Genomic DNA, 20,221 nt, shown 5'->3' on the forward strand with positions numbered 1-20,221 from the left:
TTCTACCCTGGGACACTCCTGGCAGTTATATGGTCCACAGTGTTTGTTGTATATGATTGGGGATAATTATCTGGAATATAAGTATCCTATATTGGGTAGTGAACCAATGTGAACTTGTTGGTATCAGCATTCACGTGTTGTGTGTTGTGAGTGCATCTCATATGTACTAACAAAAGTCTAGTGAAGGTATCAGATGTAAGTTTGTCTGGTAATGTAATGTAATGCCATGTAACACCAGTAAGGTTGTGAGAAGTAATAGTACAGTATCTAATTGAATTGCAGTTGAGTAAAGCCGAGTTGTATGTTAATGACATCTTTTTCCCTACTTTGATTTCATTTAATAAACCTTTTCTTAGAGTATATTAGGGGTATTTCTTTTTCCCAGTATCCACCTTTATTCTGTCCAAGTGACCTTGATACCAGAATTACAGTATCCATGTGCCTGGCCCTCGCCATGCTACCAAAAGAACTGAGGTTATGAAGTAACCATGAACTGAATATGTAGACAGAACAAATGAAGGAAATAAGACAGAGAGAAGTAAGAACATAAGGGTGGCCTCGGTGGTTCAGTAGTAGAGTCGCCGCCCTTACAATGGTGGCAGAGTGTGCTCCCACCCTTACACTGTCTTAAATAAATTCCAACAAACTGCACCACCAAACTGACACAGTTCCTTCACCAGAACAACCTTTTTGACTATAAATTTACTGCCTAATTTCTGTCAAGCCAAAAAAAAAAGAATTCTTGACCAGTTATTATTTGATAGTAGAAGAAACAAAACAACCAAATCTAAACTGTCCTTAATCTTCACTATCTGGGTTAATAAACAAACAAATATGAGCCAAAAATGTTCACTGAATGGAAAATAAAAGAAGTGTGATCCTACATTTTTATTTAGGGAATGGTTTTGGTTTGGTTCAGTAACATGGAAACATCCAGCTCATTAGAAAAGGTGAGATGTTTTGTTGGAAGTGTTAGTTAAACAAACATATCCTCTCACTGAATTAGGTATTCTGCTCTTTAATTTTTTTAGTAAAAGTTATCCAGTTTTGAAGAAGTCTTATATAATTTGAAATAATCTAATTCATACACGTTTTGGGAGTTAAATAACTTAACTCCTTTGTGTACATTCACTTATACAGTTCTGTATATGAAATATATTGCTATTGACTAGTTGACTAATATATCTACTGAATATTCAAAATTTTAACATTTTTGTTGCAGATAAAAACATTGTTACATTTCTTTTCTGTTTCTCAAGAACTTACCAAGATGTTTTTGAAAGAATCATCAACCCTGCTGACCTGATATGTCGTGTGAGTTGTCTCTTAGGTGGAGAAGGTTTACCCCTTGAGTAAAGCAGATGATGTTGGACCACTCTCAGGGTCAACAGATGTCAAAGGTTTGGTTCCGGGAGCCTGATCAATGTCTTCATATTGAGTGTGTTTGCGACTAGCTGTGGAAAAAATTTTTGGAATTATCCTGCAGTCAAAAGTAAGGGAGATCAGTACTGTATAAAGTTGAAACCAGAGGGATAAATGTTATCTGATATAGGTTAAGTCAATATTACGACTAAAAATATGACATTTGGAGTAAACTGGTTAAGAAGTAGTAAAGATGTTACCAACAGTAAAGATACTGATCTCTCCTATGCAAAACAGTATAATGCGCCTCTTGATAATAAGGAAAGGGATGTAGCGACCCTGTTGAAAAATAGAGTGCATGTATAGGTGATGGAGCGTAAGAGAGGCATTCCCAGAATATCATGAATAATGTCAAAAAATGGATGAGAAATTAGTTGTTCTGTGAGAGACAGATAGAGATAAGAAAATTAAACATAAGAAAAGGAAGGACACTAAAAAAAATCCTATACTCCAGCTCAGGAACTACAGAGCACTTTACTTTATCCTCTTCGCCACTGATCGGCTTATTAGCTGCTTGGGCAGTCAGTCACATCTTCATTATGCACTGTAGGCAGAATGTATGCACTGGCTCCAGAATGTATCTGTACTTGTGCCAGTTTTGGTCAAGTCTAGTCATGAATGAGCTCCCACTCGGTACCGTCACAATGCTTTCTGCTTGATTGTTCTAAGAGTTCATGACTCTTAATTAAAAAAAAAGTTTGTCCGGACAGTTTTCTGAACTTATTATGGCTTCTTCAACCTAAAGCTGTGGCCCCAGGTGGGACAGGCATCTGCCAGCTCGAGGTAATGTCATGGGCACATTGACGGCTAGTCTGTTTTAACTCTGTTGATTCTTATTATACTCCACGACAGCAAAACATGAATGGGTAGCTGGTTAGCTATCCCTAAGAAGAAACGCTCTTTTCCCTCCCCAACGTTTGCACCAAGGATCCCTCCCAGTAAGTCCCGCCTTCGAAGACAGTTGTCAATGCGTTTTTATTCCACTTTCTTCTGGCAAGCTCAATCTTGGATTAGTTTATGTAAACCAACTTTAGTAATTCGCCAGACCTTTGTCAACTGAGGGTCATCTTTGATTGTGTAACAGTTGGTTTGTTTGTAATTTCTGTCATTGCGTGAGATAGCCACGTCTGGCAACTCAGGGGTTTATAAACCCTGTGTGAGAAGGAGGGAGCTTCCCGTGAGCTTCCTTCTCCCGTTGTTCCTCAGGTATGAAGACAGTGTTCCCCGCCGATATAGCCATTCAGTTTGATTTAGTCAATTTTGTGAGTATCAGTGTTCATGTTGTAACAGTGGAATTGTCAGTCACCCAGGGTAAGAAGTACTATAAAGTAAATGTCGTCTGACCTTGCAAGACGAAAGATTTGTTTGTGTTTGAGTCCATGCTTCCTCCCGTGATGCTTCCCTCTCCTGTTGTTCGTCAGATCAAGTGTGGGCTCTTTGAACACCCACCGATTGCCCCAGAGTCGGTGGCTACCTATCAGTGAGCGATATATGGACGATGTCGTTGATTCGGCATGATTAACTTGCTCCAAGTCCGCCTCGTGGGCCTTAGACCCCAGACTGTCAACACGTGTCGGAGTACAGCCGACCACAACAACGGTCGTCAGTTGTGAGCCACCAGTGTCCTACCCTGGGACATGCCTTGAAGTTATATGGTCCTCCGTGTTTGTTTTATATGTTGGGGATAATTAACTGGAAATAATTATCCCATGTTGGGCAGTGAGCCCATGTATAAGTTGTTGGTTTCAGTAATAACGTGTTGTGTGTTGAGTGCATCTCACATGTACTAACAACAGTCTGTGAAGGTATCATATGTAAGTTTGTCTTATAACTGGATGTAATGAAATGTACCTAGTAATGTGTGAGAAGTAAGGTTGTCCACTTGGGACTGAGTCAAGCCACGGAGTTGATCCTAGTAACTGTAATGAAGTGTATCACCAGTAATGTGGGAGAAGGCAGAGTACCCACTTGGAATGGCATGTGAGTAAAGCCAAGGAGTTGTCAGGTGTCTATATGTAATGTGAGTAAAGCCAAGGAATTGGTCCTGGTAACTGTAATGTAATGTAACACCAGTAAGGTTGTAAGTAATAAGAGTACAGTATCTGAGTAATTTGCAGTTGAGTAAAGCCTAGGAGTTGCACCTTGGAGTTGTATGTTAATGATATCTTTTTCCCTACTTTGATTTCATATTAAAAAACTTTTTCTTAGGGTATATTAGGGGTATTCATTTTCCCACAGTAGTTCACCTTTATTTCCGTCCAAGTGACTTGATATCAGAATTACCATACCCATGTGCCCTAGACCCTCGCCATGCTACCAAAGAACTGAGGTTATGTAGTAACCATTGAACTGAGTAAGTAGAAAGAACAATTGGAGGAACTAAGAAGAACAAGAGAAGTATGAGTAAGACAAGGGGGGCAGCTTGAGTTGAGAAATACCCCCCACCCCCTTACAGTCGGATCACTGACTAAATAATGATCTCAGAGGTGTTTATAAACTATTATTAAGTTACTGCCAATACAGTATACTGGTTCCTTGCTAAGCACTGGCTTTTCTAACACGTTTTTGTCTTTACACAGATTTTTGAATGGCGATTGACCTTAATTAACACTCTTGATTATTAATGGACACACAGTGGGACAGTTCAAATTTCACTGGCTATGCCGGATGTTATCAGAGAGGACCACGCCCAGTGCTGTCAGCGCTGGCCGCCAGTTGGCGCGTGCATCGATGTTTACTGTACAAGTTTGGCACCCGTTTGTGAACACTGAAGCTCTCTCATGCATTCCAGCTATTTTGTGCTTTTTTGGTTGGATATTTAATAATTATGCCATATCCTAATAAAAAGAAACAAAGTAGATGTCCTCAAGATAAAGGCAAGTTAGTGAAGAAGCATCATGTGTTCACACTTGAAAAAAAATAGGTATCGTTAACTCAATGGAAGATGGGAAATCATTTACTGCTGTAGGATTGCGTTATTATGTCAATGAATCGACAGTGAGAACCATCTGCAGGTTTAAGGAGGAAACAAGGCGTGCATTTACCGATGCTTCCCCACGTTCTGTGACAAATGCTGTGCATGTACTTAAATATCCATTTGTTCTCAAGATGGAAAAAGCAATTTTCATATGGCTTCAAAGTTGTTACAAGGGGGTGCTGGTGGCAGAGTCGTACCGCTCTTGCCTTCACAAGCGAGATGTCACGGGTTCGATTCCCGGGCAGGTGGAAGTTGTTTGGACATACTCCCTAGCCCCCATTAGTCCCTGTTCACCTCGCAGTAAAGTAGGTACCTGGTGTAAATCGAAAGTTGCGAATTTGTATTCAGGGACAAGTTGTTGGAGCTTCCAATAACTTGATGACATAAACCATTGACTTTTCAGGCTTCTACGCCCTTAACTCATGAGACATAAAGGCAAGCATGAACTTAACATGCTTCCCTGTTGGGCACCGTAAACGCTTCTGCGCTTCACCTTACACAAGGATGTAGGGGGTGCCCAATAAATAAAAAAATATATAAAAATTAAACTTTTCATTAATTCACAGTGTTTCAGGCCTTTTTTTTTACGTATTGTACTGTATGCAGTGGTGAAGCAGTTAGCCCATCAGCCCTTGTTTTTGACTCATGAGTTGTGTTATATTGGCCCATTAATCACTATCAACAGAGAAGTGTTCTGGGAAGAAGATAAGGGTTTACATAAGAACATAAGAAAATAAGGAGTCTGCAATAGGCCGGTTGGCCTGTGCATGGCAGCTCCTGTCGAGGAGTAATAGTACTTTCAGAAAAGAAGACTTCGGGCATTGCACGAGTTGCATAATTTTATACGCTCTACTGATATTGAAATACAGTACAGTGATGGATTAATTGGTGCAGAGCACTTCCGGAATGAGAGATTTCCGGGTAATGAGAGGACTCTCTCAAAGCCGGAAAAAAATCCTTCATCCCTGGAATTTTCCTTGTACAGTAACAGAAATATGTTCTCGGAAGTTCCAGAAATTGCCCATTACATCATCTCTTGAACCCGGAAAAATGCCTCCCATCCCCAGAATTTTCCGGCTGTTGGAAAAATGTTCTCAGAATTTTCCGTAAAATGTACTCTTCGTAAAAGCGTTCCCAAAGCCAGAATTGTCCGGAAAATTCCGGCTTTGGGAACGATTTTCCAAGAAAATTTCAATTTCGGCTATTGGAGAGTTCCGGGTTTGAGGGAGTCCGGCTAACGGAGCTATTACTGTATTATAATTTAATCTAGATTCTAGAAGATTCAAATAAGATCGATATACTGTAGTTTTAATTGGTAAAAAAAAGTTAATACAGTAATATATAAAAATAAATTTCAATAAAGTCCTCTCTCTTATTATTTCTGTGCACAGGATATAGAGTACAAGTAAGTCCCCGTTTAACATAGTCCCAGACAACGTTGTTTCGTTATAACGTCACTACTCTTTAGATACCCATGATTCCAACAACGTCCCGACCGATTCATTATAATGTCGTCACGGACTACATTGTATGGCGCATCACCCTCTTTCATCTTGGTGCGCTACGCTTTCTCGCGGAGAGTCATAGCGTCCCCAGTCTTCGTAAGATTCCACAGCGTGCGTGCGTGCTTAAGTGTTTTTGCTCTAAATACTGTACTGTAACCATTCGAAATGGCTTCCAAGCGTCCGTCTAGTGTTAGTGATGCTAGTGTTGTGAAGAAGCAATGCAAGGCCATTAGCCTTGCTACGAAAATGGAGGTTTTAAACCTCCAGGTCTCAGTGTCTCACCACCCTCCTCCTCTCCACTACCCACCACACACTCGCTCCACCTCTGCCCATCAATAAGTACAGTACAAAATTATTTTGTTTATTTATCTTTTTGGGTGTATAATATATATTTTCTATAAAAATTCCATATAATTTATGTATATGTAATGTATTTTATGGGGAAAAGGGAGGCTGGGGAACACAACTGTAGAGTATTTTATAAAATTCTTATGGGGAAAATTGATTCCGTTGACGTTGTGTTTTTCAAGAACGTACCCATGACGGTAAACGAGGACTTACATTTGATTTTTTAAATATAAATTCATTCAGTACATGATTACATATATAAACAGTAACCAAGGATGACACATAAAATACTGCATGTATTTGTGATCATTATTTCTTATGTGGTCCTCATTCCAATGTTGATTCTTAAACCCTGAATTCCCCCTTATTGGCTTATATTTGCCACACGTGAGCCTGATTAATGTAGCTAAACTGTTTATACTTTTTCTTCCTAATATGGCCCACTACTAGAAAGTGCTTAGAAAAACTGCCTAAGTGCTTCACATTAATTCCCTTTGCAAATAGAATCGCTAGATTCTTTTATGCTAACACTCACATACAACAAGACTCCACCACACAAGCTCACTAACCAAGTACAGGGGTCTCTTAAATACTAACCAAAAATACCCTCAAAGCCAGAAGGTAGACTGTGGCCCCCCACCTCTCTGGCCCGGTCCTGCACAATACGGAAGAGCAGAAAGCTGGAGATAGGACGCAATACTAAGTTCATCACAGCCATTGCTCCCCCAAACTTCATTGATCCAGCTGAAATAACAAAGTTTGAGTGATATTATATAGACTTTTAATGATGAAAAAGTTTCATTGCAGGAGAAAGTGCCTCACTGAGAAAAAAGGAAAAAATATTACTGGGGGTTTTGGTTAGTTTACTTACCCTCTTAGCTCATGTAAAACAAACATAAATGCTTGTTTGTAATTGCAAAATAATCATAAATGGAAACATTTATTATTTACTGTGAAAATTTAAGTTATTGTAGATGCTATCTATGGACAATTGGACATTTAGAAAACTAAAAACAAAGTAGTACAGAACTGAAAGATGAGGCAAAGTAACACTAGACTTCTTATCCTAATGAAATGTATCTAGATTAACTTAAACTCAATGAACCTTCTTAACAACACAAATCTAGACTAACAACTGTACATAACATAATTCAAGTAGTACAGTACAGGGATTTGTACAATGCATTACTGCCTATCTCTGTCTGTCCATTTATCTATCTATTTTACCTACTGCTTCCACAGAATGTTATTAGAAAAACAATACATCCACTGCTTCTATGTACAGTAGTGTACACAAATAGACTTGGGAGTTAATTGACTTGAAACTTATGTACACTGACGCTTTCCCTGACAAGAGAACAATTTGAAACTCTACTCAAGAACCATCAACTGGATCTAGTAGGTGTTGTGGAAGTGTGGTATAAAAACAGGAGGATCGACCCTGAGGATTGTGAGTTTAATATAGATGGATCTGACTCATTTATGAACCTCTCGCAGCAACCTGTAAGAGGGGTGGGCTTATTTATGTTAGACAAACTCTTAGAGCAACTAGGTGAGGATGGTTTTGTAGAGTCGACGTGGTGTATAATTATACTGAAGAGACTTGCTCATTGTTGGGTGTATTTATAGATCCCTGACCTGCAGTTTATTGAACCAAGAGAGCTTTCAGGCCTTAATAGACTATGCAACAGCATTCAACTCTAGCCACCTCCTTCTCATGGGTGACTTCAACTATGGGGGCATCGACTGGAGGAAGGAGGTTACAGTATACTGTACCAAATAACTGCAACAATCCTGCAGAAACGAGAGCCAAATCCTATTCCAACATGCTAAAAATCCAACTCTGTATAGAGGAGATCAAATGGCCAAGCCTCTGGATCTCATCATCACTAATGAGGAGGATTTTCTTATTTATTTTTTATGGGGATTAGCCCTCCCAGGCACAGGTCACTGACCCACATCAGGGCCTGGGAAGTAGGGGGAGGGGGGGGAGGGGGGGTAAATAAATTGAACCAAAAATAAATAGAGAAATGGAAAAACAAAAACAAATCAAGAGTGAGAAATGATACACATGTAATGTTGTCAAAGAAAGAGAAACAATGGAGACCTGCAATTGTGTGCAAATGAGGCAGAAAGTCAGATCAGAAACCTGAGACTTGGTCAAAAAAATTCGTGATGCCATATGGCAGCAGGGTCTACCATTAGACAACACATTATGCTTTCAATATCTTCCCAGGCGGTAGTACCTCCCTGTTTGACAGCTGCCTACTACCAATTGGAACATTTAGCCCCTGCTGACACGAGCCATTGTGTGATGTTGTCCTTCACATTTGATTGTTACTTGGTACATAATGAGAGAAGGCCAAGGTTAAAATATTAAAATGACTATTATGACAGGATGAGGGAGGAAATGAGAGGTATTCACTGGCCTGGCTCATTGAGAGTAAAGTGAACTACTGTATTTGATTGATAAATGTATACCCTAGGACTGCAAAGAGATTGTGACACATGAATCATGTGGCGGTTAACAAAGTTGAGAAAAAAATATCAGAATTTCAAAAGATGGGTCGTGACTATTGATAAACAGGACAGAAGAATGTATGCTCGGTCTAGGAACGAAGACAAGTCAGAGTGCAGAAGAACTGAAAAAGATTTCAGAGGCACATTATAAACAAGGCCAAGTCAAACCCCCAAAGCTTTCTTTAGTTACACTAAATCGAAATTAAAGATGCGTGGGCATATCAGACCTGAGTTTTGAAGACTGTATTTATGCAGACTCAGGCCAGGAAAAGGTAGAGGCATTATTTTCTTTCCTTAAGTGTTCACAAGAGAATGTAAACAACCTCCCTACATTTGAAGAAAGATGTTTGGCACAGCGCTGATGCACAATGAGTTCTACGAAGAGTGTATTAGGAACAAGATGTTAAAGCTAAAGGTTCATAAGAGCCCTGGCCCTGATAGTGTGCATGCCAGAGTGCTAAGAGATTGGTGCGACGAAGGTGCTGAGCCCCTTAAAATCCTATTCTGTAGATGCATGGACTAGCAAAAGGTTCCTAGCGACTGGAAAATGGCATCTGTAAATCCTATATTAAAACAGGGACATCGTTACGGCACAAATAATTATAGGCCAGTGAATAAGACCAGTATAGTGTGTAAAGTACTAGAGAGTATTATACGAGATGCCATGGTGGACCATCTACTACGAAACAACCTTGTAAAGGATTGCCAACATGGTTTTAGGATTGGGTGCTCCTGCTTGGTTGACACAATTATTCAAGGTGCTGGATGTGAGGACAGAGGTCCTGGAGCATGGTGGCAATTTTCCATAACCACCAGCAGTTGCTTTATGTGGTGATTATTGGCAAAACATTATCATATTGTTACAACCCCTCTTTTTCACTGCTTACCCAGCTTCTACCACTGGTTACCAGCGGCTAGGGTCGTACGTACAGAAGCAGCAGATATCTCACAAGCGTTATCGAATTACCACTGGCTGTCCCGCCAGTCTCCGGTAATTTCCCAACAATCGGTATCGGTGTACAGATAACCAACAGGCAGGTAGATTCCCACCAGGTCACAGAAACACACATGTGAACTGTAGTCTTCTTTAATAAGCACTGATTCTTCACAACACTGTTAACAGGGTAGTTGCTTCACAGCTGGACTTCTCATTTCGAATATATACAGTAGTCGATACACTACCAGTGTACAATTTCTTAGTCTTTTCACTTTACATTGTTCATAACAATGTCTGGGAGATTCTAGAACGTTCTACCCTGATCGAGGCTTACAATAATAAGTAAATCATAAAAGAATGATGCAATACATTCTAGAATATTCTTACATAATTAATAAATCAATATATTCAAGAAAATTTCACCAAATTTGTCCAAATAGCTGCTGCATGGGACAGAAAACAATCAAAACGCCTAGTTTACAAAATTACCTCCTCCCTAATCCTTGTGTCGTTCCGACACACGTATTCACTATATACATAGTAATCCTGAAACTTGGCAGGTCTCTTCTTCCACTGCTGCTACTGACGTACTGAGATGTCTTCTGAGTCCTCCCTTGGCGCAGCAGCATTGGTCACATCCTCAGATTGGTCTGCCTCTCCTGTCACGTCCAATTCAGCTAAGAGGGAACAGTGCTCCTCTTCCTTGTTCATGGTCGGGTTCTCCGGATTGGTACGGCCTTGTGTTCTTCCAGGATCTTCTGTCTGGTCCTCGTCGGTGGTAGGTGACTGGCCCATGATACTGCCACAGATGGTTAACGTGGACTACCTACGGCTGAGCCTTCCTTCCTCCCCTGATCCTGTAGGTCACATCAGAAAGGCGTTCCACTACAGTGTATGGTCCTTCCCATGAACTCTGCAACTTCAGTGACTGACCCTTTTAATGCAGAGGGTTATACACCCAGACCTTATCACCGTGTAACAGACCTGACTTACTTTGACATCATGGTTGCACTTCATCACTTCACCCGAGAACTCCAGAGCTCCTCGAACTTGATGGTGAACCTTTGTCAACCTTTCTTGGAGGTTTTTTATGTAATTGGTGGTTTCTTCAGGAAGTTCTTCATCTGGTGGTCTTCCTGTCAGCAGGTCCACTGGCAGCCGCAGTTCGTGACTCAGCATCAGTTTTGCCGGTGTGTATACAGTTGACTCGTGGGCAGCTGACCGATATGCCATCAGCAGAGCAGGCAACTTCTGGTCCCATTCTGTCTGCCCCTCAGCACAGTACTTGGCCAGTTCTTGTCCTAAGATCCAATTAAATTTTTCTACCATTCCGTCAGACTGTGGCCAAAGTGGAGTGGTCCTAGTCTTCCTTATGTCCAACAGTTTACAGCACTCGCTTAACACAGCCGACTCAAAATTTCTGCTTTGGTCCGAGTACAACTCGTGGGGCACACCAAACTGGCAGAAGAACTGGTCCACCAGCACCCTAGCAACAGTCGTGACTTCCTGATTTGGGATGGCATAAGCTTCTGGCCACTTAGTGAAGTAATCCATGACCACACAGATGTACCTATTACTATCTGTAGTGAGTGGCAGAGGTCCTGCAATATCCACGGCTACCCTCTCCATTGGTGCACCTGCATAGTACAACTGCAATGGGGTACGCGTATGTAGCTTTGGTCCCTTCTTGGCGCAGCGGACATCGCATGAAATGCAACATTCTTCCACATCCTTACGCATGTCAACCGAGTAAAACCTTTGCCGCAGGCGACTCACGGACTTTTTCACTCCCAGATGTCCATTGGTTAAATTGTTGTGCATCTCCGTCAGGATCTCTGACCTCATCTTCCGGGGAAGTAATGTCTGCCAGAACCTGTTGAGGCCATTGGTAGTCACCCACTGGCACTGCAACAGACCATCCTTCAGCCGAAGAGCATCCCACTGCGCCCAGTAGTTTTTAGTCATAGGACTTGCTCCAGAGATCGTCTCCCATGCTGGCCGCACTGAGCTCTGGTTCATCCACTCAACCATTGGTCGCACTTCTTGGTCTTCCAACTGCAGCTTCTCAAGGCCTTCCTCAGCTACACTTCTTGGGAACTGCCTTTCTCCTACAATATTGCTGACAATCAGGTTTCACCACTCCCAGACGGGTATGCAAGGCATCGTTCACCTTGCGTAGCAATCGCACCTCTGATCTTGTGGGAATAACTACTGTCTGCCTAGCTGTAACCTTAGCACTTGCATGCTTCACAGTCTTCAGTGGTACTCACTTTCCTCTAATTCTCAACTACATCGAGCCAAGGTCCAGTTGACACTTACGACGTAGGAGGTAGTCCAGACCCAGGATGCAAGGGTCTGCTATATCAGCTACATAAACCTGTAGGGTTTCTTCTTCCTCTCCCAGCTTGAGGCTGATATCCACTGGTCCCTTTATTACTGCGCATTGTCCAGTTATCCCACACAGTTGCTGCGACATCTCAGGCAGTTTTCGATAACTAACCACGTTCGGCCCCACAAAAGTCTGCTCTGAGGTTGTGTCGATCACCAATGGACACATTTATGCCATCGATTTCACCTTCAATCTGGACACAGCTTACAGTGACTCGGTTGTATTTTGTCAATAGTGGGGCTCTGGTGAGACAGGCTGGTCATTGCCCCTCAGCACCAGCCATCTCTAGTGTCCCCGCCTTAGTTGGCTGCTCTTGTTGCCTTAGAATTCTGTGGGCACTTAGTCTTGAAGTCTCCATCTTCTCCACACAGCCAACATCTTCTCATCTCCATGTTCTCCTCGGTATTGCCCTGCTCTCGCTCTTGTTTCCGCTTGTACCGGTCCTCCCGTTTATGCCCAATCTTTTCGCAATATCAGCAGGTTTCTTTAAATCTCTCCATATCTTGTATTTGGCCCTTTCGTGCTTTAAACCCAGAGCTAGATTCCGGCCAGAAGCTTCGAAAACTTGACCTCACGTGAGATTCAGACTCCAGAGCTCTAGCCAAAGCTTCCTGTAAAATTAAAGGTTGTGATTGCTTCACCTGAATCTTGAGCTGCGTGCTGTCCAATGCGTCCACAAACTGGTCCCTCAACAACACGGCTAACAGATCAGGTGATGCTCCAGGGTACGCCCTATGAGCCATACTTTCCAGGTCTTGAGCCAGTTGTTGCAGAGTTTCATCTCAATTTCGGGTACGAGTACGGAATCTGGCTTTGTAATCCTTATTTTGGTGCTTGGTTCCATACCTTCGTTCCAGTGACATGTAACTGCTACGCTCTTCTCCTGCCAACTGGCTGAGAACCTTCATAGCCGCGCCCTGAAGACTCGTAGCTAATTTCACTGCACGCTGCTTGTCGTTCCATCCGTTTTGTTTAGCCAGTAACTCAAACTGTGCTTGGTATGCTTCCCAGGAGACCTTGCCATCAAATTCCTATGGTTTCTTCTTCACTAGCTCTCTTGGATAGTTGACCACTTCACTTGACGTAGCTTGGGGTCTGATTTCAGGTGCTCTGTAATTTAGCTCAACACTTCCCTTTTCCACAAGCTCATCATATTTTCTAGAATTTACACAACACGATGCATTTCACTCTGTGTGTGCACAAACAATGTTTCACGCACACCGTCACAATTTTAGAGGTCACTAAATCTTGGCTGATACCCTGCTGTTAGACATTTCTCCAGAGCTTCTATCCTGCTACTGACTTTCTGTAGCTCACTATTCACCACTGTTAGCTCCTATCGTACCTCTGTGATATCACCACTCACTTTTTGTTTGTGCTGTTTCAACATTTCACCCACTTCCTCTTGCACCTCATGAAACGCATCATTCCATCTGTTACACGTGACTTACAATGCCTCATCCCGTTCCTGAATTTTCTTGTCGATCTCTCCCTGCATCAATTGCAGTTGTTGCTTCTGTTCTCTCTGTTCCTGCAGTTCCTGCAGTTCCTGAATTTTTACTTGCAGCTGCACATTTTCATGGTTCTGCTTTTCTCATTGTGATTGTAGCTGTTCTTACAACCTTGTTTGTTGCTCCTTCTGTTCTTGTTGTGATTGTAGCTGTTCTTGCAGCCTTGTTTGTCGCTCTATTTGTTCTTCTCGTTGCAATTGTGCTTTAAACCATGGAAATCTCCCCTTGTCAGACCTGGTTTCTGGTCTGGACACCTTCACCTTCCATCTTGACTAATATCTCACTGCTAGGCTATCCCACTCCTGACACCAGTGTTACAACCCTCCCTTTTCACTGCTTACCCAGTTTCCACCACTGGTTACCAGCGGCTAGAGTCGTATGTACAGAAGCAGCAGATATCTCACAAGTGTTGTCGAATTACCACTGGCTGTCCCGCCAGTCTCCGGTAATTTCCCAACAATCGGTATCGGTGTACAGACAAACAACAAGCTGGTAGATTCCCACCAGATCACAGAAACACACTTGTGAACTGTAGTCTTCTTTAATAAGCACTGATTCTTCACAACACTGTTAACAGGGTAATTGCTTCACAGCTGGACTTCTCACTTCGAATATATACAGTAGTCCATACACTACCAATGTGCAATTCCCAAGTCTTTTCACTTTATCTTGTTCACAACAATTCCACAACAATAATCTCTAGTTGTTCTACTTGGCTTATTCTTGACACTCTGAGCAAAGCGATCAACTCACTCCTAGCCTGCTCGCTGGTGTGTATATACGCCTCGTCAGATGCCCCTCGAACATCTTAGCATCACCCAGAGATGTCTGGGAGATTCTAGAACGTTCTACCCTGATCGAGGCTTACAATAATAAGTAAATCATAGCAAAAAAAAAGATGCAATAGATTCTAGAATATTCTTACATAATTAATACATCAATATATACATGAAAATTTCACTAAATTTGGCAAAATAAGTGCTGCATGGGACTGAAAACGATCAAAACACCTAGTTTACAAAATTCTAATACAAAATTATGCCTCGACATAACAAAATGTACCCATGACAAGAGGGGTACTACTGGGCAGTGTACTGAGACCATTGTTGTTTGTTTCATAAACTATATGCCAGAATATATACACTCCTCCATTCAATTGGTCACAAACGATGTCAAGTTATTCATGGAAATTTATAGTCAAACGAACTGTCAAGTACTACAGTAAATTATCTCTCACCTTCAGGAGTGGTCAAAGGAATGACTTAAGATTCAGTATTATGAAATACAAGATGTACTTAGGTCTTACCAACAGTAAACAGGCGTATCACAGGTCCCAATAGGACGAAGAACAGCATTAACCAATACCAAATTTGAAAAGGACCTGGGTGTGTATGTTGTTGTGAAAAGTATTGTAATGTATGTACACTCGCAAGAAAAACGTTTCGAACACCTGGGCATGATGGATGTGGGGATGAGCAGAATGGGGCTTGTCATCTAGGAATAGTTTCAAATTCTTTGTGTATTTTTTTAAGATTGCATAGTGCTTATAGCATTTGAGTAGTTTTGGGTGAGAATGTACTTATGACTAAATAATTCTCTACTAAGTATTAAAATATTAAGTAGTATGTAATCTTAAAAAAAATGGTTATTTCAATAAGCAAATCAAGTAAATTAGCTATGAAATGACTAGGATACTGTATGTATCAACTGGTGGGAAATGGAAGATTGTACCTTCTAAACTACACTTTGTATGAATACCAAATTTAATGGAAAGCTCATTACAAAATTTAATAATAAGTTTACTGAATAAAACGATTATAATTTGTAGTTTAGAAGATAATTAAAATTAAGTGTAATAGTTTCCTGCCATTTTTACATGGCTAGAGGGACACTAACGGAGACGAGCCAGGGAATGCGTACAAGCAACACGGAACATAGGAAGTTGACGCATTCCAACTTTTGCCGAAAATATCTATAATCCACTATATGTTTTAGTATCTTCTAGCAACTAATTAGTACAACAACACAGTTTATTAATATGAGGATACCAAGACTCTCAATCATGATGTATCTACTATAGAACGCTACATGTCCAAGAAATCTCCACAATGAACATCTCAAGCAAAGAGTTTATTTAGGCTATCAAACCTGACTGTGCTGATTCAGGTGTCAATATATACGGACAATAGAGTCGGGATAATGTTTTGGTCATTACATTTATGATGGTTTAGATAATCTTGGATTATAAAAAGGTAACGAGGCAGGGGTCGACAACATCGGATGCCATGACTGATTAGTGACAGACTACTCCATATATTTTTTTAACTAAACAGTAATTTTCAATAATTCGTTCCAGTATTTGTTAGTGTATCCGTGGTATTTATTAGCTGCCATGGAGGGTCTCGTATTTTCATGTACTGTATTATGTGTTACCACGGCACCAGCAGTCTTACTACCAATGTACAGTCGGGATCAAAAGTCTTGAACACTTGACAGTGTTTGACATGTAAGTACCCGAAGATCTCAGGTATTAAAGAGAGTTTTATCCCATTTTGTGGTTCAGGCATAATATGTGATGACAAGTAGTGTTATTAGTATATCCCTATCATATATGTATAGCTTGGAAGTAGATGCTAGATATTGTTAAGTGTTCAAAACTTCAGACCCCGACTGTACATGCATAAATCACTATTCCAAATTCCCGACATATGATGACAACAAATTGAACTTTTCGGACCATTGTGAGAAGGCCTTATTAGAAGGGCATTTGGATATCTAGTTGCTTCAAAAGTAAGGTGCTCCCACACTTGCAGTTATGTCACATTGTCTGGTCCCCGAGAGATGGTAGAAACAGTTAGTTGATTGAAAACTTCTAAAGGAGGGCCACCAGACTGATGCCTACACTTTGGCGCCTCATTTACTTAGAGAGATTACAATGCCTGCAGTTGCCTAGCTTATACAGTACTATAGGCGGGCAAGGGTGACTTATTAGAACTTTATAAACATCTCAAAAAGCACTACTCAGTCGAGTGCTCATACTTTGAGTTGGGAGATGCCTGCTTCACTTGGGGTCACAGCTTAAGGTTGAAGAAACCAAAAAATCAGAAAACTGTCAGTTCAATTTCTCTTGGAACAATCTGCCAGATAAGGTTGTGACAGCACCGAGTATGAACTCATTTAAGACCAGACTTGACCAACACTGGTGCAAGTACAGACAAATACCATGGCATAACACATTTACTGTGGAAGACAAATACCACGGCATAGCACATTTATAGTGGAAGACAAATACCATGGCATAACACATTTACTGTGGAAGACAAATACCACGGCATAACACATTTACTGTGGAAGACAAATACCATGGCATAACACATTTACTGTGGAAGACAAATACCATGGCATAACACATTTACTGTGGAAGACAAATACCACGGCATAACACATTTACTGTGGAAGACAAATACCATGGCATAACACATTTACTGTGGAAGACAAATACCATGGCATAGCACATTTACAGTGGAAGACAAATACCATGGCATAGCACATTTACAGTGGAAGACAAATACCATGGCATAACACATTTACAGTGGAAGACAAATACCATGGCATAGCACATTTACAGTGGAAGACAAATACCATGGCATAACACATTTACAGTGGAAGACAAATACCACGGCAAACACATTTACTGTGGAAGACAAATACCATGGCATAACACATTTACTGTGGAAGACAAATACCATGGCATAGCACATTTACAGTGGAAGACAAATACCATGGCATAGCACATTTACAGTGGAAGACCATGGCATAACACATACAGTGGAAGACAAATACCATGGCATATTTACACAAATACCATGGCATAACAGTGGAAGACAAATACCACGGCATAACACATTTACTGTGGAAGACAAATACCATGGCATAACACATTTACTGTGGAAGACAAATACCACGGCATAGCACATTTACAGTGGAAGACAAATACCATGGCATAGCACATTTACAGTGGAAGACAAATACCATGGCATAACACATTTACAGTGGAAGACAAATACCACGGCATAACACATTTACTGTGGAAGACAAATACCATGGCATAACACATTTACTGTGGAAGACAAATACCACGGCATAGCACATTTACAGTGGAAGACAAATACCATGGCATAGCATTTACAGTGGAAGACAAATACCATGGCATAACACATTTACAGTGGAAGACAAATACCACGGCATAACACATTTACTGTGGAAGACAAATACCATGGCATAACACATTTACTGTGGAAGACAAATACCACGGCATAGCACATTTACAGTGGAAGACAAATACCATGGCATAGCACATTTACAGTGGAAGACAAATACCATGGCATAACACATTTACAGTGGAAGACAAATACCATGGCATAGCACATTTACTGTGGAAGACAAATACCATGGCATAACACATTTACTGTGGAAGACAAATACCATGGCATAACACATTTACAGTGGAAGACAAATACCATGGCATAGCACATTTACAGTGGAAGACAAATACCATGGCATAGCACATTTACAGTGGAAGACAAATACCATGGCATAACACATTTACAGTGGAAGACAAATACCATGGCATAGCACATAGTATTTATAGCAGAAGCAAATACCTGGATAACACATATTTACAGTGGAAGATAAATACCACGGTATAACACATATTTACAGTGGAAGATGAGTTATAGCAGGGATTCTCAACCAAGTGGGAATTCCCCCCAGGGGGGGAATTCAGGTTTTCAGGGGGAGGGGGGGAACTGATTCGGGAGCAAGAGATATGTTCGATGAGAAATCAATCACAGAATTTTGGCCCTTGATGTGCGATTCCTACCCAAAAGTGGCAGAAAGAGCTATCCGTGCATTGCTTCCGTTTGTGTCGACATATCTTTGTGAGTCAGACTTTTAAACTCTGTTGCAAATTAAAACGAAGCAACGTAGTAGATTATAGGTAGAAAATGACCTGCGTTGTGCCCTTGCAAGCACTCCTCCGCGTATCCCAGAATTGGCGAAGAAAAAACAATCACAGGTTTCTCATTGACTGTAATCTTCATCTGAATAAAATTAATTATAAATTTACAATATCCTGGTATTCTATTGAACTTTTTGTTTATTGCATTATGCTTCAGTTTGGTCTGTTAAGTAATTCATTATAAATTTAAAAAAAAACTATTTTACTTTTATTCAAGTTTTATAAATCCATCAACGTTTTCAATTGGCATTTAATTTGTAAAACTCCACTATAAAAATAATCCATGTAAAATTGTAAATGTATATGTACTAATATGGAAAAAATAAAGGATTTTCAGTATTATATGCATATTATTAGGAATGCACTTTTTGAGGCAGACAATCTTGGAAAGGAGGGGGGAATGACATTCTGACATATGGTGAAAGGGGTGCATGGGGCAAACAAGGTTGAGAACCACTGAGCTATAGCGACCATAATTACAGTGGAAGGTAATACATGTATTGTACATTTAAAGTGGAAAATGATTACCACAGCAGATCACATATTTACAGCACATAGAATAAATGTCAGAAAATAATAGGAGAGTCTGTGTTGTTCTTCACTCTCCACTATGTATTTAAAGGTCTACAAAAATTGAATGAAATGTGCAGTCTGCAAAAAAACGTTCTGCATCCCTTGGTCTGATGGCCTTTGCAACGATCTCTGACTGAGGCCATGTTAATTTGGTAAATGTTGGTATTTCTGGATGTGTGCTGAATTGTATAACCAGTATGATGTATTTTTTTTATCACATATAGTTAATACAGAGAAATTAACAGGAATCACCTATGTAAATGAGTGTTCGGAATTCTTGGTCCAGTGTGTCATACTGTATAACACCATAAAGGAGAAGATAATTTTTTTGTTGACTGTGCATTGCACTGATAATTATCGTTTTGCAACATTTCGATCTCATTCCAAACTAATGCTAATTAAGAAATGGTGACCACATAAAAATTGTATTGATTCTTTATCATAACCCTTATCAATAACCTCCAACATAATTTAGTTACCCAATACTTACTCATTAATAATGGCCAATACAGTGCGAGGTTCACAATGTCGAACACAATGGAAAGGAGGTTGATGCACATCGCCTGGAAGAGAACAAGTAAAAATCAACATCAAATTCTTCCGTACCAACGCTTCAGCAAAAGTGATATTTTTTGTTAAGACGTATATTGTTTATATTTGTAATATAAGCTAAAATAGTATCCCACATTACCATTTTATTTACCATTGAATCAATTTGTGTGTGTGTGTGTGTGTGTGTGTGTGTGTGTGTGTGTATGTGTGAGCGCGCACAGGGAGGGTAGTTAATGCATCTAGTGTGGTAGCATTATGTTAGTATTAAAGTGAAGGCAATGCTTGATTCCTCTCACTTTCAGATACTGAAGCTGGCTAGCCCTCGTGGTGAACATGAAAGCAGCTTTGCATAAGTCTTCCCCAACCAGTACACAGCTTCTTCACCAGCAGGAATCCTGCTGTGCCTCCTCGTGGCAACACACAATAATTAGGTGCCTCTCAGCCTCAGGGTACACCAGCAGGGGACA

General features: G+C 40.6%; 1 protein-coding gene across 1 annotated transcript in view; it reads right to left on the minus strand.

The window, feature by feature from the left end:
* Window positions 1-886: 886 nt before the first annotated feature.
* Window positions 887-20,221, minus strand: part of LOC121861590 — a 53,108-nt gene continuing 33,773 nt past the window's right edge. The window contains exons 4-6 of the mRNA XM_042359474.1: window positions 19,693-19,765; window positions 6,850-6,996; window positions 887-1,454 (exon numbers count right to left, since the gene is read on the minus strand). Coding sequence (XP_042215408.1) covers window positions 1,342-1,454; window positions 6,850-6,996; window positions 19,693-19,765 — 333 coding nt within the window. The 3' untranslated portion in view covers window positions 887-1,341. The remainder of the gene's footprint in view (window positions 1,455-6,849; window positions 6,997-19,692; window positions 19,766-20,221) is intronic.

The sequence above is a fragment of the Homarus americanus genome, unplaced genomic scaffold, assembly GCF_018991925.1.
Source record: "Homarus americanus isolate GMGI-L3 unplaced genomic scaffold, GMGI_Hamer_2.0 scaffold24260, whole genome shotgun sequence".
In the NCBI taxonomy this organism is placed as follows: Eukaryota; Metazoa; Arthropoda; class Malacostraca; order Decapoda; family Nephropidae; genus Homarus; species Homarus americanus.